General features: G+C 35.7%; 2 protein-coding genes across 2 annotated transcripts; both read right to left on the reverse strand.

Annotated features, from left to right (window-relative positions):
- Positions 1-911: 911 nt before the first annotated feature.
- LOC138305647 (galanin receptor 2b-like) lies at positions 912-1,916 on the reverse strand. The gene has a single exon (XM_069245943.1). It carries the CDS (start codon positions 1,914-1,916, stop codon positions 912-914), a length of 1,005 nt encoding a protein of 334 aa, XP_069102044.1.
- A 6,578-nt stretch (positions 1,917-8,494) lies between these two features.
- On the reverse strand, positions 8,495-9,511 carry LOC138305648 (bombesin receptor subtype-3-like). The gene has a single exon (XM_069245944.1). The coding sequence runs from the start codon at positions 9,509-9,511 to the stop codon at positions 8,495-8,497; it is 1,017 nt and encodes a 338-aa protein (XP_069102045.1).
- Positions 9,512-18,425: the final 8,914 nt, after the last annotated feature.

Genomic DNA, 18,425 nt, shown 5'->3' on the forward strand with positions numbered 1-18,425 from the left:
CCTTACCATTACAAAACATCATTGATGAAACATTGGATTTTTATACTATGCGATACCTTACCATTACAAAACATCATTGATGAAACATTGGATTTTTATACTATGCGATACCTTACCATTACAAAACATCAATGATGAAACATTGGATTTTTACTATGCGATACCTTACCATTACAAAACATCAATGATGAAACATTGGATTTTTACTATGCGATACCTTACCATTACAAAACATCAATGATGAAACATTGGATTTTTACTATGCGATACCTTACCATTACAAAACATCAATGATGAAACATTGGATTTTTACTATGCGATACCTTACCATTACAAAACATCAATGATAAGTTTTACTATATGATACCTTACCATTACAAAACATCAATGATGAAACATTGGATTTTTACTATGCGATACCTTACCATTACAAAACATCAATGATGAAACATTGGATTTTTATACTATGCGATACCTTACCATTACAAAACATCATTGATGAAACATTGGATTTTTATACTATGCCATACCTTACAATTACAAAATATCAAAACATCAATGATGAAACATTTAATTTTTACTATGCGATACCTTACAATTTTCAAAATATCAACGATGAAATATTGAATTTTTAATAACTTATCTACCAATTATAAAACATCAAAACATCAATGATGAAACATTGAATTTGTATTATCGCCATACCTTACAATTACAAAACATCAACACATCTATGATGAAACATTGAATATTTACTATGCGATACAAAACATCAATGATGAAACATTGAATTTTTATTATCGCCATACCTTACCATTACAAAACATCAATGATGAAACATTGGATTTTTACAATGCCATTTCTCACAATTACAAAACATCAAAAATCAACAAAATAATTTGTACAATACCTTATCTCTTAATTCCAAATACTGGTGTTATCCTTGTTGGTTTACAACAGTGACATATACGATACATTGTTTCACGAGTTTCCATTCGGAAGTTCCTACTCCCGGTGTAGTATACGATAAAGTTCAAAGAGTAATTAAGACTCTCCAGGCTTTCGCAAACTGGTCTGATCACCAAAAAGAATACCATCGAAACAGTATTATCCATCGTAACAATTAGATAATACATGATCGCCATAGGGCTCGCACTTATCAGAAATATGACAGTTACAATCAGGACCAGTTTTGTTGCACGTAATTCCTTCATCTGGGACGCCGTCATGGTGATTCTTGTGTTTTTCGCGGTCTTGGATTTAAAGCGGTACATCATTACACTCACGAAGCAAATGTTACAAATCAAAACCCCGATGACAGGAACTGCAAGATACAATAGAATGCCTGTTACACCTATAGCTTTAAAGACGTCGGGATCAATGAGTGTAATAGGCTGCGTTTGTAGATATTTAATTGTATCGTTTGATGACGGAATGACAAGCAGTTCCTCGTTAAAACAAAAAGGAGAAAGAACTATAGGCCCCATTATGATGATCAGAACAATAGCCACAATACCAAAACGCCTGGTGCAGATAGCCTTGGTCTTGTGGGGGAATACAACACACACAACGCGTTCACTTGCAGCCAAAAGAAGTGTCATGTTTGACCAGTACCTTGGTATTCCCTTGAAGAATGCCACAAAATTTGCTTCTGAACTTGCCTCCCATTCTACGGCGTAAAACTTGATCAATGACGTCCCTCCTGTTGGAATATTCAGCACTAACGTTATCATATCAAAAATGGCTAGCGCAGTGAGGGAGAGAGCCATCGAAGTAGAAGTCTTCTTGATCCGTTGACCGTAGAATCGAGCCGTGAGGATTGTCCCCGGAATACCAAGAATTGCTCCCAGTAAGACCGGTATGAACAGAAGACCCTCGTAGCGAAATCCGGTATTAACACTTGAGTTTACATTCATTTCCGATATATGATACGTTCAGTGTAACCTGGATTTCGATGTCTTAATACAACATATATGTTGAACAATATGATAGATTCTAAAGGCTTTCTGATATTTTCAAGTTCAGCTATGTAATCCGATATGGCCACAGGTGGTAAAATTCGTTTCAAACGAACTTTTATGGTAATATCGTTGTAAATTAATGTGGACGTTTTAATATCAATTGAAGTCTTGGAAGGGTATCACTTGATAAAATAGGTTAATAGTTACGCTTTCTGATATTCTCTAGTTCAGCTATGTAATCCGATATGGCCACTTGTTGTAGGTTAAATTCATTTAAAACGATGACTGGCGTAAGTGCAACTTGATAATATCTGTTTAAGTCGAACAGAGATATGATGAAGATTCAACATACATATAGCAGAAGTATTGGATAGCCAATCAGAAGATCACTCATTAAACAGGATCCAATCGAAATGCATCGTGTTGCATGGCAATCATAATTGACCTGGTAATGCCCTTTTAACAGCCAGTGTTCGTGTGTAAAAGGACAATTATCAAAACATACGGTAACTAAGGTTTACGCCAAGCCTATTTCTATTAGACATACCATCACTAATAGAAAGGTAAGCCATTTAATTGTTTGTATCCACATACTCACAATTGGCAAGTCAGGCTTTCATATTTCTTCAGTCGCGATTACTTTTGAAATAAAAACCGACATATGATAAGACATTGTGGGAGAATTTATTTATCTGAATAGGAGTGTCGGTCAGATAACGGCTAAGAATAGGATAATTACCGACATCAGACGAAAGCAGAGCCTAATGTTTGTCTGTTCCATATATAATCACAGTTAAGGCTCCAGGATAATAACTAAACATCGAGTCATTGCTATTCAATTAATTATCAACAAATAAATGATCATATATCTTCATATGAAAAACGAACAAGATATTGACTGTGGACAATCGAATCTCGTGTTTTAGAGCATATATGAAAAATTATTTCATGGCAGAAATAAATATCAATGGTAAAAGAAAAAAGGAAAAGTAAAGAACAAAATGATCCGTTGAGAGTACATACACATCACAACACTATTAATTCTGTATTACTGGAAATCAATGCCAGTTGGTACATATAACAGTATTTCACAACGTGCATAAAAAATTAAGCTGAAAATTTCTACCTCTTTGACCTTTTGAAATATAAAAAATCAGCATTTTCTCATATCCGGCTATCACATCACTTATATTCCTATATTAAAATAGAAATCTATGTTAGTTGATGCAGAAAAAAAATATTCACGACTTACACCTTACCTAACGCCAAACGCCGGGGAAAACTTAACTAACGACAAAAACACAATAATATGCGAATTATGTATTGGTTTGAGTTATCGTCCTAATGAAATATATAATGCGACTATATTGGGGATCTTATCTTTTCTCTACTCGTTATAACTTTATTCTTTCTAATGTCCCCATCCAGTCACAATATACTGACAACGGGCGAACCAGTCGTCCCACTCCCTGAATACTGAGTGCTAGGAAGAACAGAAACAACCTCTTTTATATACTATTATATATCTCAGGTAGGGGCACAAACCCAGACCCTACCTCACAGGAGGAGCGTTTAACCGACGTCCAAAAGTGAAGCGGTGTTAAGGTATGAACCGCAATCAATCTGATTGAAATAAAGATCCTGATAGCCACTCCATTCAATACGCAGTGATGCTGAGGATATGTATTTTAATCAGCTTTGTTAGCGATAGCAACAGGTAACTAACCGTCATATTTGCTAAGCTCTAAATAGAGACAAAAACATTTTTAGACTACGGTGTGTCTTGACTAACAAGACAGAACACAGAGCCTACCTCACAGAGAAAAGCGCTCAAGAAAAAGCCGAAAGTGAGGCTATATCAATTGCAAGAGAGCCTTTGCAATCTTGCTATAGGCACAGCAGTAACAATGCTAACGTCCTACCTGCAAGGGCATCTTAAAAACGTCTATTTTGACACGCCTCACTTTTGGCCTTCAGTTGAGCGGTCGCCCGTTAAAGAAGGCTCTAGGTTTTGTCCCCTGACCGAGACACAGCATAGTGTATAAAGTGGTAATTTCTGCTCCTGCCTAGCGCCCAGCATTATGGAACTGGGAGGACTGGTTCTCCCGTTGTCAGTATAATGTGGCCAGGTGGAATGTGTTCGGCGGCATACTTCAGTGATAATGCACTATATGTGATGGAACCAGGAGTTCTCTCCTTCCAATTGATAGCTAAATAATCATAGTATGGTATTAGAGTTACCTGCCTTTGTCTGTTTTTCATTTCCGTCCAACAAGAGCATTGTCTCTCGAGAGAAAACACTGCCAAAATGTAACAACTACACATGTATGTAGCCCCATACGTTGTTAGTGTATAGTTTTAATGTAAAATGCATCAATTATTTCATGTACAACAATTTAGAATTGTGATGAAGCTATGTGCGTGTCATGTATTTGGTATTTTTTGTATAAATGCACATGAAGCGATGTTTTGATTTCACCGGAAATCGTGCAGTTTGTCAATTTGATTCTCTGACATGTTTTTGAGTGATGTCGTTTTATTATTGCTTATCAGTCTTTACGATATTATTTTGGTATCTTCGTGGTAGGTAGCCATGTATAACATGTAGGCCCGAGCTTAATGTAAATAACTAATGCACATGGTTAATAATTGATAGTCGGTATACATGAGTCAAATCATATTATTTTAGGGTTTAATTGTTATATCCTATAATGATAAGGATATTTCATCTTTATACTGAGATAATTTACCAAATGTCAAGTTATCAAATACCTGTGTCTGCATATTTACAGTAGAGTTTACAAGTACATCTTTAATATTTCTCTTGAAATATTATATTGCCTAATCCATAGTGTAAGTGTGATCTATTCCAGTGCAGTGTTTATTTGTGCAATGGTTATTATAACTACTTTATTAGGTGTTGGTGAAATCAACACTTATTTAATAAGTTTAATCCTTAGGATTAATGTTTGTATCTGTAAGAGTGAATGATTACAGAAGTCAGAGATCATTAAGTAACAATATTTACTTGTTTGTATTTCAGGTTTCATGATGTATTCCACTATTCCGAATTTGTATATGATAGAGTTGTCTGCACTTGCGGGTAGGTATTGATTGTGACGTCATGTGTTTGCGAGCGTAAAGTCATACTTTACTGAGAAAACGACGGGAATTACACCCACAAAATAATGACGTAACAATCGGTACCTACCCGCAAGGGAGCTAACTCTGTAATATTCAAAGACGGAATAGGTATACGCCACTATATTCACCAATATGTACCAGTTATATTTGGATCATCTGTAATAAAATTTGAAAAAAATTTCGAGGAACTTCCTGATTTTTTGAGACCGAACACTATAAAAGGTGCAAAGATTCCACTATATAAGAAGACATAACACGAATATACCGCTGTCTCCTAGAATCCCCCATACTACCCACACGCAAGACATCTTACCAACGGGAGTCCGTCCTATAATGACCCTAACGGTTTATAGGATTTAAATATAATATACCAAACCGACAAAAATTCTTTTATAGTGGAACTGTTACCATTTTTATTATTCATCTTTAAAGGAGTGGGACGCCTAGTTCGTCCATTATCAGTATGACATGACCGGATGTGGCGTGTTGCTTGGTGTCCTCTTCAAACGGATTCATTGTTAGTAAAATTAAGCCGAGTTACACAACGATCAGCCCGTTTCAATCTTCTAGATGGGAGTTAATTACTTCATATAATGATATTCATGATATTTGCTGTACAATGACCTGATATGCCACTCATCGTCACGGGAGTGGGACGACTGGTTTGCCGATGTGTTGTTTGATATACTACTAACAATGCTCAAGAGCTATACTTTACAAGATGACACAATACGAACATACTGCAGTCTCCCAATATACGCACCTCGCAGTCACACACGCAAGACACTACATACACGGACGACAATCCTTAAATTCCACTGGCTGTGAATAGGAGGTAAACATAATTAACCAAGCCAAAGCCTCCCTGTGGATTTATGGTCCTATAATTCTCCCAGTATTGCAGACAATGTGAATAACGTTCTAACGAATAACCACGTTATGACTAATTTATACAGAGAGTTATGGCACATATAACTTTAAATCCTAGATAAATAAATGAAATTCCTATTTTCCTGTGTATGGACAAAATACCTTAGACTGGAAACATACCGAACAAACTCGAAAGAGTTGCCTCTCTTTGTCAAGTGAATAAGAATATCTTGCAGACGATTATGGTGTTGAGAGGTTTTTCTTTCTTTATGTAAAGGGACAATTAAGAGAGTCTTACTTTGTTATATAACTACGGAGTAAACTATGACATTAATGTACTGTTCTACATTTCTTATGAAACATATAAACATAAAATGTTGAAATAATACACGACATTGTGAAGTATTTTAATCAAAACCGTTGGAATTCCTGTAATCGTATAACATTACCATTCATCAGGTACAATATGTACGATGTACTCCTTTGTGAACGTCATCGCTCAAGTTATTATTTCCATAGACAAATAGTGTTAACAAAAAGTTTTAAACCATACGTATGTTTTTACTGATTCGGAAATTTATCCAATAACAAAACTCATTGGAAGTAACTCATCAGGTTATGTAATAGATATACATAGATATGCAAGTAGAAAAATTGATTGACAAACATCGTTTGTTATGCTAATACATATGCTAAAAACCTTCGAGGTTTAATTAATGTGAATCAATGTTCTATATCAACCGGACAATTTGAAAAAAAGGTTTTCTAATATACATATTTACAGAAATATAAACACATTTTATACACAAATTATGAATATACATACAGTGACTATAATAGCACGTAGCGTTATAAGAATGTACATATAAGATATCCATTTAGACCTACCATAGCGATCAACTCTGTATAAAGACCACCTTCTCAATGAGACAACTTTAGCGATTGCAGGTAGCCCAATAATATTTTACTTGCTGCCCTTATTGGTTGGCGACTAAATTCAGGATCCCATCTTTTCTCTTCTTCCTAACGTCTCCCTTGACACCACCTCACTGTTTGCCTTCCGTTGAGCACTCGCCCCTGTGAGACCAAAGTCTATAAAAATGGAAGTTTCTGTTCCTGCTTAGCGCTCAGCATAAAGGAAGTTATATAACTGGTTCAACCGTTGTCAACCAGGTGGGGCGTTTTTCTTGGTGTCTTGGGCGGCATGCTTCAGTAATATAGCACTATAAAAAGAGCAAGACTTCCACTATGAAAGACACAAAATGAATATACCAGGACTTGACAACATACCACGAGAGGCAATTTTTAAGGTGGTAGTCCCACTTTCCCCAAAATTTACCGTAATTCAATATTTTTTTAAATTTCTTTTATGAAATAAATATGTTGTCATGCATCTTCTGTCAAAGTTTCGAAGAAATTGAACCATCCATTTTTTCAAAATCAATATTCGTATTTGTCATTTTTGAGTAGTTTCTACACATGAAAAAACAACATCAGTCTGCACTAAATCCGCCTCTTCTTTAACAAAATGTCCTATGATATAGGTATAGTTTAATTGATGTGATATATATCAATGCTTTTTCAAGAAAAAATGCTTTACTTCTAATCATAATCAATTTTTGTAGTCTTTGAAAAAGTCATCCATACGACAGGCCATAATATGTAAACAATTATTTTGATAAATTCCGCGTGGTATCAAATTTTGTGAATTTGGATGCATCCGCGAGTTTTACGAAATTACAGCCCCTGCGAATATTAGCAACTAGAAAGTACATACATACATTGCTACACATCACACACGCGAGAGGCCTTCCATAAATGATACTGATACTGGCTGTTAATTTGACGTAACACCTAATACGCCATACAAAACCAATCATTTACATGTAGTTCAAATACGTGAAGCTAAACCTTCTCTGTGTAAACTGGTAAAAACAAATAAACATTAAAGTCCATGTTTTATTATGACGTAATAATGTAATCTTCCTTTTAACGAGTATTTCCATAGGCTTAAAATCATAACGTTAACAACATGATATCGCCGTGTCTGATTGGCTGAAACAACGGTGCAATAATTTCATAGAAAAAAAGAGTCCCTTAAGAATTTTGAAATTTTATAGAATATGATTGAAGAATTGAACTTAAATCTGTTTTTGAAGTTATCGATTTATCACAAAATTCAGAGTGTACTCTCGCCAGATACTCGATTTAATTAGAATACACTGTGATTTTTATGTTATAGCTACGTATCCTAAACCATATGAACGTTTAATTCTTAAATGTCCTCATTCCCTAATTAATATTTAATGATTAATTCAATTATTTATTGTAAGTCCCTTGCTATTTCTAAAAGTGGAATTTCGTTTTTTTCGGGAAATGTTCCACTAAAGAACTTATAAAACACATCTTTACAAACGACGCCTTCGTCTGTCACTCTTTAAATGATAACAAAATTTTACACTTATTAAAATACTCGTTTCAGGCAAAATTGACTCGTGCTAAGGTCAATTTTTCTTTTATTATACTTTAGAAGCTACTATTCTAGAAGTGTCCGCGGGAGCAACTTCTGTTGGTTTAAAGCAGCATAATAGCCTGGAGAAAGTTGCCCTAGTTTCTGTTCGGAAGTTAGCACTTCCGATGTAATATACGAAAAAGTTCATCGAGTAGTTGAGAGTCTCCAGCAGGGAGGACACTGGTGGTATAATTAACATCAGCGTGATAGGAACAGCCTCCCCAGTGCCTGATATTATCGGGTATATGATGACTAGTGGGAACACACACACGATGAATATCACCGTCACTACCATCACCAGTTTCGTTGTACGTAGTTCCTTTACCTGTGACGGTGACATCTCATTTCTAACATTGTTCGCGTGTTTTGATTTATATCTTTTAATTAACGCAATCATTAAGCAAGTATTACTGATAAGAACTCCGAAAATCGGAATTCCGAAATAGCATAATGATACCATTACAACTAGCGCATTGTCCAAGTCTGGCTCAAACAGAGTATGTGGCATTCGTATGACATGAGTTACAGTACCATTAGTCGGAACTACAGTAAGTGGTGGCTCTATCGCCAAGGGAAAGAGGATTACGGGTCCAAGTAAAACTACAATTACAACACTCACAACGCCAACTCTTCTGGTGAAAATGCCATGCATCTTGTGTGGCAGGACAACACTGATGACACGCTCAATCCCGATCAGAAACAATGTCATATTGGACCAGTAGCGTGGTATGCGCATAACATAAATCTCTATTGAACTTCCGGCATAGTCCTTCCAGCCATCGACGTAGGACATAGGTATGGCGATGGCTGTCGATGGGATGTTGGTGAGGAGGGAAAGCATATCAAACACTGCCAATGACGTCAGAAACACCGCTGTAGACGTCATAGCCCCTTTAATACGCCTCCCGTAAAACCGGATCGTCAGTACGTTTCCGGGAATTCCGATTATGGTTCCAAGAAGGACTGGTATATACAGCAGACACTCGTACCGGAACCCGTAGTTAGCACTGGTGTTTTTTGACATAGTTTGTTAAGATTGGGATTATGTAAGCAATGTTATAGTTATTCAATGCAAGTGTGAAGACCGCAAGACAGACACGTTTGGAAATTGGTCTCGTGCGGCGATTAATACACGGAGTAACATTTCAGCTGTCAGTTCACATTGTTTGTGTCTATTTTGTGTTGTAAAATAGTCCAAAATGTTACAATACAACCATCTAGATTTTGGTGCTATGGTTTAAGATGCGTACCGACACAACTTTCCTTGGTATCTACGGCGAAAACCTCATTCATTATCAGCAAGCAACAGCTTGACACCATTGAAGTAATGATAATGACTTTATAAGGTCTGCTGTGACAAGTTATCAAAGGATTTTTCCTTTTCATCAATATCCAAGGGATTTAGCCTACACACATTTATTAGCTAATACAGTAAAATATCGACCTATTTATCTTGTGATTGCCTTAGCGTCACAAAGGAAAACAATTGACATTACCATTAAACTGGAATGCATTGTAGAAAATTGTATTGTTAATTCAATAAAAGTTTCTCTATTCACTTCATGACAAGAAACCTAATCTGTAACGACACGTCATCTTTCAGGAACATGGTTATGCCGGGATTAAAGACAATGCGTCTATTGTTTGTCTACTTTACTGTGCTCTAATCCCAGAAACACGTGTGATAACACGTCGATAATTCATGGTGCTTTGTACTAAATTCACCAAGAGCTAGTTGGCTAGTTTCAAAATCGCCGCTTCTCTAAAAATTGAAGCAGCATCGTAGTTAAAACGAGGCGAGAGATGTAAAGCCAAACTTCCGGTGAACTTTCCCTTACATAAACATGGCGAGTAGTAAGGATATGTTAGATACCCTTGAGAATAATGAATGTATCTCGGGAACAAGTGCATGTTTTTCATTAATAAGATATTATGTCATTTATCAAGCATCAGATACAGACAACCAAATCGGTACATGACGTATCGACAGGGGAAAAGAATCGGAAGGCGAGCTCGAAGGTTGACTGTTGGCCACCGTTTTATGGTTATTTCCTAGTTTCGGACTTGTAAAATTTGTACACTCTAAAAAATACACAACGCGAAGTCATCTAGGAGGCAAACTCTCATCCCCTGACCCCGCCTACTACAACTACTTATTTTTATGCAATTTGAAAGAAAATGCGATGTTAAAAGAAATAAAGTTGAAAGCCAATCGGAATCAAGGGAGATTGATATTGACCAATGATTCGCCGTAGGTGTTTACACATTGGAATAATCAATTGATATTGAATATATCACTTGCTTTTACATATGGGATGTAGATATGGGATAATCAGATAAACATAGATGACTGCCATGGTTGGGATCATTAATCTGTGCATACGTGCCCTAGCTTCTTGTAAGAGGGCTTTCACGCAACAGTAATATTCCGATAGCATTTCCATTATTCAAATCATTCCCTTATTCATTCTAGATATTATCCATCAAATTTGCGATACTTTCAATCTGTGAATCATTCATACCGTACTCATAAATAAAGTTTTCTTTTATTCTGAATTATTATTCGCCTTCTGTAGCTCATTCATTAATTCTGAAATCGATTTATGTTTATCTAAGATATTCTATCTGAACATAATTTATTGACAAAGTTTCCAAATTACGTAGAAATAGGTATTGGACTCTCTTATTTACATAAGCAAAAGCTTTTTCTACTTAATATACTTAATAATGACAATGACATATTAAAAATAAATGCACAATATCTTCAGTTTGCGTTTTGCAAAAGTAACATTTGCCATTTGAATAACCAAATCTACCTATTGTTTTAAAGGTAGGTTTCGCCAAACCAAATAAATATTTTTTTGTGAAATTCGATAAGTGGAAGAAAAGATGAAAAAACATATTAAAATATCTCAATTTAATTTCTTTATGTGTTTGAGATTGAACAAATGTGTCTTGAATCCAAAATTGAAGGAAATCCTTGATTTATTACGGTGTCCGTCAGACAAAATAATATGCAAATGAAGCTGCGATGGATTGTGTTGTCGAAGTTTGGCGCATGCGCATTGTCACGCACTAAAAGTAAACAAAATGGCTGAACGAATGTGTGTGAGATTGAAAAAAATATATCTGAATCGGCAACAAAGTGGAGGAAATTATAATGGATTCGGTAGCACCCTAGGATATCTATAGGGAATTGAATTCAGAGATGGCATGTAGCAATAGAAGAAACAGAAGCCACATCTTTTAAAAGCGGAACTTGCCGGGATCTGTTGGGACTCGTGTAACGGCATTGCACGTGGTGAGTTAAATTTCAACACATATGACAGCGCACAAACAACCGCAGACTAACTACATGTATATTTGGTGTACAAAGTTAGCGAGCGTATGTAAGTAACATGAAGTGTTTTAGATTATATGATATGTATAAACAGTCCCTCGCACTTCGATTTGTTGTTGTTGTTTTTTATCTAAACATGGCGTGGCAAGACTGTCACTTCTATTTGACATTTTGTTGCACGCTTCCGTTTGTTGCTGCGGCCTCGTTTCGAAAAAAATACGTCATGTTCTATGTAAAGCTTGACTTCGCTCTATTTTTAGAGAGGAGTATTTTCCTGGTCAAGCTAGGCAACTGACCACCCATATCGTTCGCTGTATGCATTGAAAATGATCTGAAGATTATATCTATGTATAGGATAAATTTCAATTTCGTAGTCTTTATATTTCATTGGGCGAAACCTACCTTTAAATTCTGTATATACAATGCTCAGTATGCACTTCTGTTTAAGTATTTCACTTGATTTGTTGTAACGATATTTTCCCAATAATAAATTCAATTCTGTCTTTTTTTTAAATACGGTTTCCCATTTTTTCATTTTGCTAATGGAATAATCTTTGTCAGGTTGACTATTACTCATAATCATTTTTGTTTTTTTAGAATTTTGTATCCTATCCGTTTATCTTTCCCTATTATATATAGATTGACATCTGCCGCGGTGGCCGAGTGGTTAAGATGTCCCGACATATTACCACAAGCCCTCCACCTCTGGGATGCGGGTTCGAATCTCATGTGGGGCAGTTGCCAGGTACTGACCGCTGACCGGTGGTTTTTCTCCGGGTACTCCGGCTTTCCTCCACCAACAAACCTGGCACGTCCTTACATGACCCTGGCTGTTAATAGGACGTAAAACTAAACAAACAAACAAAACAAGATTGACATCTACACAGGTAAACCCAATGCAAGCTACCGCTCCCCATCCTCGATATTCCAGGGGTTCCGATCACTTACGATCTCTACACCCCTGGACTATCTCATAGTAAAACTGGAGGCAACAGAACAGAACAGGTAATTTAGTCCTTTGATGTACATCAAAAGAGCCGTATAACTGTTCACTCTAGTTGACTGTGTGGCTTGGATGTTATGCGTCGCTCTCTCTGTAGTCTTCAAAGGAAATCTTTGCTGGCCTGTGATTGGTCAAAAGTTTTCCGCTGAGCTGCCTTCAATTTCACTATGAGATAATCCAGGAGTGAAGAGATCGTAAGTGATTGGAACCACTGGAGTATCGAGGATGAGCATGGTTCTGTAAACTCACAACTTCAAATAAGTCAAATCCGAGTTATTTATATAATCGGTCGGAACAGAGTCTGAAATAGTGTGGCATTATGAAAAGAAAACGCCATATTTCCCTATGAAATTATTTCGTCGACCGCAAAAACTTCCAACAGTCTTCATGGTATCAACACACATCTCTAGAACATACGCCGTTGTCCTCACTGATACAAAATGTAGTATCGAAGATGATCGCTCCCATGTAAATTCTTTTTATAACATTCAACCTCTGGATCGTTAATGCAAACTTAAAAGTTGCTAGTGTTGCTCTTTTCTGTTTACATGTTGTAGATTTCGTAATCCTCTTTAAAATCATTTTGCTTTAATCCTATAAATATGTTATTGCCAAAAATATTGCCTTTGAGAAAAGATTGGGAAATATGGTTGTTTTATTGAATTTGATGAAATATTCTTTTTCTATATTTCTTAAAAATTGTGCGATTGTTTAATTTCCTCGAGACAACTCTTTTTTTTTACTTCATTTGTTTGTATGTCATTTTTTTTCAGTGTTTATATTTCAATATTTTTTTTTATTTCAGTGGTTTATATTTGTTAAGAAAAAAGTTCGGCCAAAGTGACCTTATAAAACTAAAAGAAACAAATAAGTGTTGTCACGGTAATTTCAAGCCTGCCATCAACGATGAATTATGTAAACACCCAATCAAAAAGCTTTTCACCTTTTATGCACTCACAAAGACAAATGCAAATCAAATGTTCTTTCATTTCACGCACCGACTCGATTTACCCCTGAAATGTATTGTACCGATTGTTCTCAAGGGAAACATATTTATGTAGGTGGGTATAATCAATTTCAATAGACAGATAAAGCAAATGTACGATTGTATAACCGACACACGCAAAGTCGTCAGGTACAGGTTTATAATCCTGGCTCTATTTTATAAAATTTCAAAGGAATAAATCAGTATTGTATTGATTCTATTAAAAGAGAGGAGTAAACATCAATCTGTCTTATTTATCTATTGTGTAAAGGAATTGGATTTTAGATATTAGAATATATCCTTATATCGGCAAATGAAATTAGATTGAAAAGCTATTTCAAAATGCATCAATAGGGTTATTCAACTCCGCTAATTAAAGATGCATAGCCATAGACATGTAGATTGAATGTATCTTCTAATGAAATAGATAAAGGATACTGGCGTACTTATGATGAGCCGATAGGTCATCAAGATCAAAATATTCCTTCTTCATGGTAATGGTTTACAGAGGTTTCAATACGGTGTAAAGCTGCTGTTGAACAATATCACAAAGCTCCTCTGTACCAAAACTTTCAATGACCGATGACTTCATTTTACCTATCACATCATCCGCCTGATATCCAATGACTTCGCCCGTGTAATATTTTTGCATATTTCACCAGTGCAATATGACCTGAAGATGAAGGATGTATTAGTTTTGCGATAAAAGTTACCCGAATGTTTGTGTTCATTTCATATATTGCCTATATCACTAGTGTAATATGACCTGGAGTGGTTTTCATTGGCTGGAAAGTCATTGTGACGTCATTCAGAAACAATACAATAACGTCAGGAAACATGACGTGACATCAGGATTACGAGGACGGCGGGACAAAATGGAGATGTAGGATGTATTAGTTTTGCGATAAAAGTTTTCTAAAAGTTAGTGTTTATTTCATATGATGTTATGCCAAGGCTCGCAAACATAACAACTGCTTAGAATGGTGTCGTAAAATCCCATATGAAATGAACACTCATTTAAAATCTTAAATGCTTTCTTTAAAACCTACTCTCCTCGGGCTATTCAAATCGCATTTCCTCCTCGGTCTTGCGATCATTCCGTCTGTTATTCCATCTGTGACGTTAAAATCAAATTACGACGTCGCATGACTGTTCGGTAGACAGATAGTGACATCCTGATTTTGTCACTCTTATATAGAAACGAGATTGACTGTTTTCTGCATATTTCCATTAATAATAGTTATGTCATGAATGGAATCTTAAATTCTTGGCTTAGTAATATGAAATTCATTTAACTCGTTAAATATATTGGATCTTACATGAGTGTCCATTTCATATGAGATTAAAACTTTGAAACTAGTTTTATAAAATCTCATATGAAATGAACAAAAATTTGAGATACTTTTTATCACATAAAAACCAATACCAAGAGGAAAAATAATTTCTCTCAAGAGGAAAAATAATTTCTCTTAACGTCACGTCATTTTTCTTGGCGACATTTTATTATTTCTGTCTGAATCGCCAGCCAATGAAAATCGCTCCAGGTCATATGACATAAGTGACAAAAAAAATTACACGAGCAAAATCCCTGGATATCAGGCGGATTATGTGATAAATATCAATTATTATTTGAGATTCTACCAGGGCGTTATAACGCCATATTGACCGAATTTGTTAGCTTTGTGCTAAGTAATATAGAAATGTATGGATAATGACTCGACTACATCTTCCCGGATAACTTGATGTCGGGGTATTGTGACGTCACATTAGGAATATCTGTCATAATAAGAATATTGACTTGGTGTTCTCGGTGGCATGTTTCAGTGATAAAGCACTATACAAAGGGAAAGAATTTCCCTATAAAACATGACACAACGTGAATATACCGCAGTCTCCCTAAACACGGGATACCATCCTTAGATGTCACTAGCTGTTATTGGGGCGTAAATGTAATAAAACTAACCAACATTTGTTGAAATCATCCAGTGTGATATGCAATTTAAGTTTTTAAGTATTTTGTCCTCGACTTCCAGGGACATGACAGGCGGGGTATAAAGGTGTCTAAATGACTATTGACTTTCATAGACACAAAGTCTTAACGTTCTTAAAATTGTGGATTCCATTATCCTGGGGTATCGGGTTGGTGGGGTAAATATCAGTAAGATCTTTGAAAATCGGACTTATCATACAGTACCTTTGAGAGGTCATTAAAGGCCCACTACCTTTCCGAAACGGCTTTTGATTTTTTAAATGGGAATATAAAACAAGATCGATAATTTTGTAGAGTCCTAAATATTATTAACTTACCGTTAATACTACATTTATCATCACCTTCTGAACGATTTGATTAAAATAAAAAAAATGTTTATTTTCATAACGCGGGTCGTATTATGTTTCCCGCCGTCGTCCTAAATACCGCGCGGTAGTTGACTATCTCTGTGTCAGACGGCAAAACAGCTAATTGACTCTCCACTGTTTTCATATATTACGCAGGAAATCTTGCATATGTTTGGTGTCGTAACCTTATTTTAGATCATCGGTATGCCTTTTCTGATGTTATTAATGTTTTTTTAAGAAACCTTTATATTTTGCTCCGGAAAAGTAATGGGCCTTTAACTTTAACGTCATGCTATGTTGTGATCGCTTCTTGACGTTAAAACTGATGTTGGAAAGCGTACCGTATGTGACGTGGTTGTTGTGTCAAAAATGTGACGTTTTTATGTGTAGTATAATAATCTTTGTAACTCGTTTTGACGGAAAAGGATCTTACTGTTGACTTGGTAGAATAAACGAGTCTGTAATGGACTTGAACTTGATACTGCAACAGGATACCGTTCACGTTGACTATGTTTTACTCATGTGAGTAAATCTTTGTCTGAAATCATAATTGTTTGTACTTTTGAAGAGATTATTTCTAATTTTGAACAGTATTAATTGGCCATGTCTGATTTTGCTAGCTGGCTCTGGCTAAAAACGATCACGGACATCGTGATGCATGACTGAATAGAATAATTGCTACAATTTCACACCTTTATATGAAACCTGCTACCTGCATTATACAGGGGCCTGATATGAGTCTTAAGCCCTGAGGTGTAATTAAAATTGCGCTTATGGCTTTATCTGACGTAATTTTTGTGAGCTTTTTAACACTTTGGTACAAGTGCTGAAAATCGGGTTATTTGATGACCCGACGGGTCAATCGGGTTATGCATTCTAAAATGTCTAAAAAACGGGTCAACCCGGGGAAATCGGGTGAGTTGGCAATACTGTAACAATGGCTTGATGATTATTTGGCGGGAATTAAAGGGCGCGGCACTGCCGTGCGCATGCTTTTATATAGTCCTACAGTGAGTGTTATATTGTTGGAATAACTTGGAAAAAGTTCATTTAATGATACGCTAAATGAGAAATGTTTCATCCTAAAATTGAAGGGTTTTTATCATATAAATGAATTCTTTATTAAAATATGGCTTTTTAAATATTTATTAGTGTCTTTTTACTGATATAGATATCACTACATTTTACTTGCATATCTCGGCAAACACATGTTATCTTATTCTCGTCGTATTTTTATCGGCTAAAAGCGAATATAATTGTGGGAGAAACAGGTACTCGTGGTTATTGAATATGGAATTTATTCCACACTCGTAAGTTATGTCTTTTATAACTTTTAGAAAAAAATAACTCACTCGTGTTGAATACATTTCATACCCAACAACCACTCTTTAAGTAACCTCTATTTCTAAACACAATAACTGAATTCGATTGAATATATCCTTCATATCGTTGTATTACATCAATGTCTTTCCAAGACACACAATAGTCTAAAAAAAAGTGGTATATATATATATAGTTTCTGCTCCTCCTTTACGTTCAGCATGAACGGATTGGAGCGACTGGTTTTCCTATTGTCATAATTAAATGACTGTGTATAATGTGCCGTCAGATGTCTTTGGCGATATGTTTCAATGAGATAGCACTATAAAATGGACAAGAGTTCCAACCATTCTTAAGAATCACATGACAAAGAAACTCAGTGAAGCCTTCTAAAATATACAGACACCTACACCTAGACATTGTATACAAGAGAGGCTTTCTTAAAGGATTTGTGCAGTCCAAAATGATAATTTCAGTTTATGCTGGAAATGGCTTTATTAGCACGTGTAGAAACCTTTCCGTACCGCGCGCGACCGGAATAACCCGTAAGCCGTCGATATCGAGGTCAAATTTTCTGACCACCCGATTATGCATATTTTCTAGCTCTAAAGCGTGTGACGTCATAATAGTCAATGACTTATAGCTTTATTATAACTGATGTGCTATCAAATATATCGACGGTCACAGGAAAAGCCGATCAATGATATTTTATGATTACTTTTGAGTGAAGTTTATCGAACAATAACTTTGGCTCGAATGTAAATAACTAACAGAGTGAAATTCGATGTTTCAAATACTCTAATTTGGGCTCTAATAGCAGGTATCTTCGTGTAATTATGAAAGAAAATCCGCACAGAAATAAAAGTTTCGGATTTTTTTTGTCGAGGAGTTCAGCAACGAATAAGCTTCAATTAGATAATATTTTCCTGTAGTCTGTATCTTTGATACATTGT

Source organism: Argopecten irradians, chromosome 13 (assembly GCF_041381155.1).
Source record: "Argopecten irradians isolate NY chromosome 13, Ai_NY, whole genome shotgun sequence".
In the NCBI taxonomy this organism is placed as follows: Eukaryota; Metazoa; Mollusca; class Bivalvia; order Pectinida; family Pectinidae; genus Argopecten; species Argopecten irradians.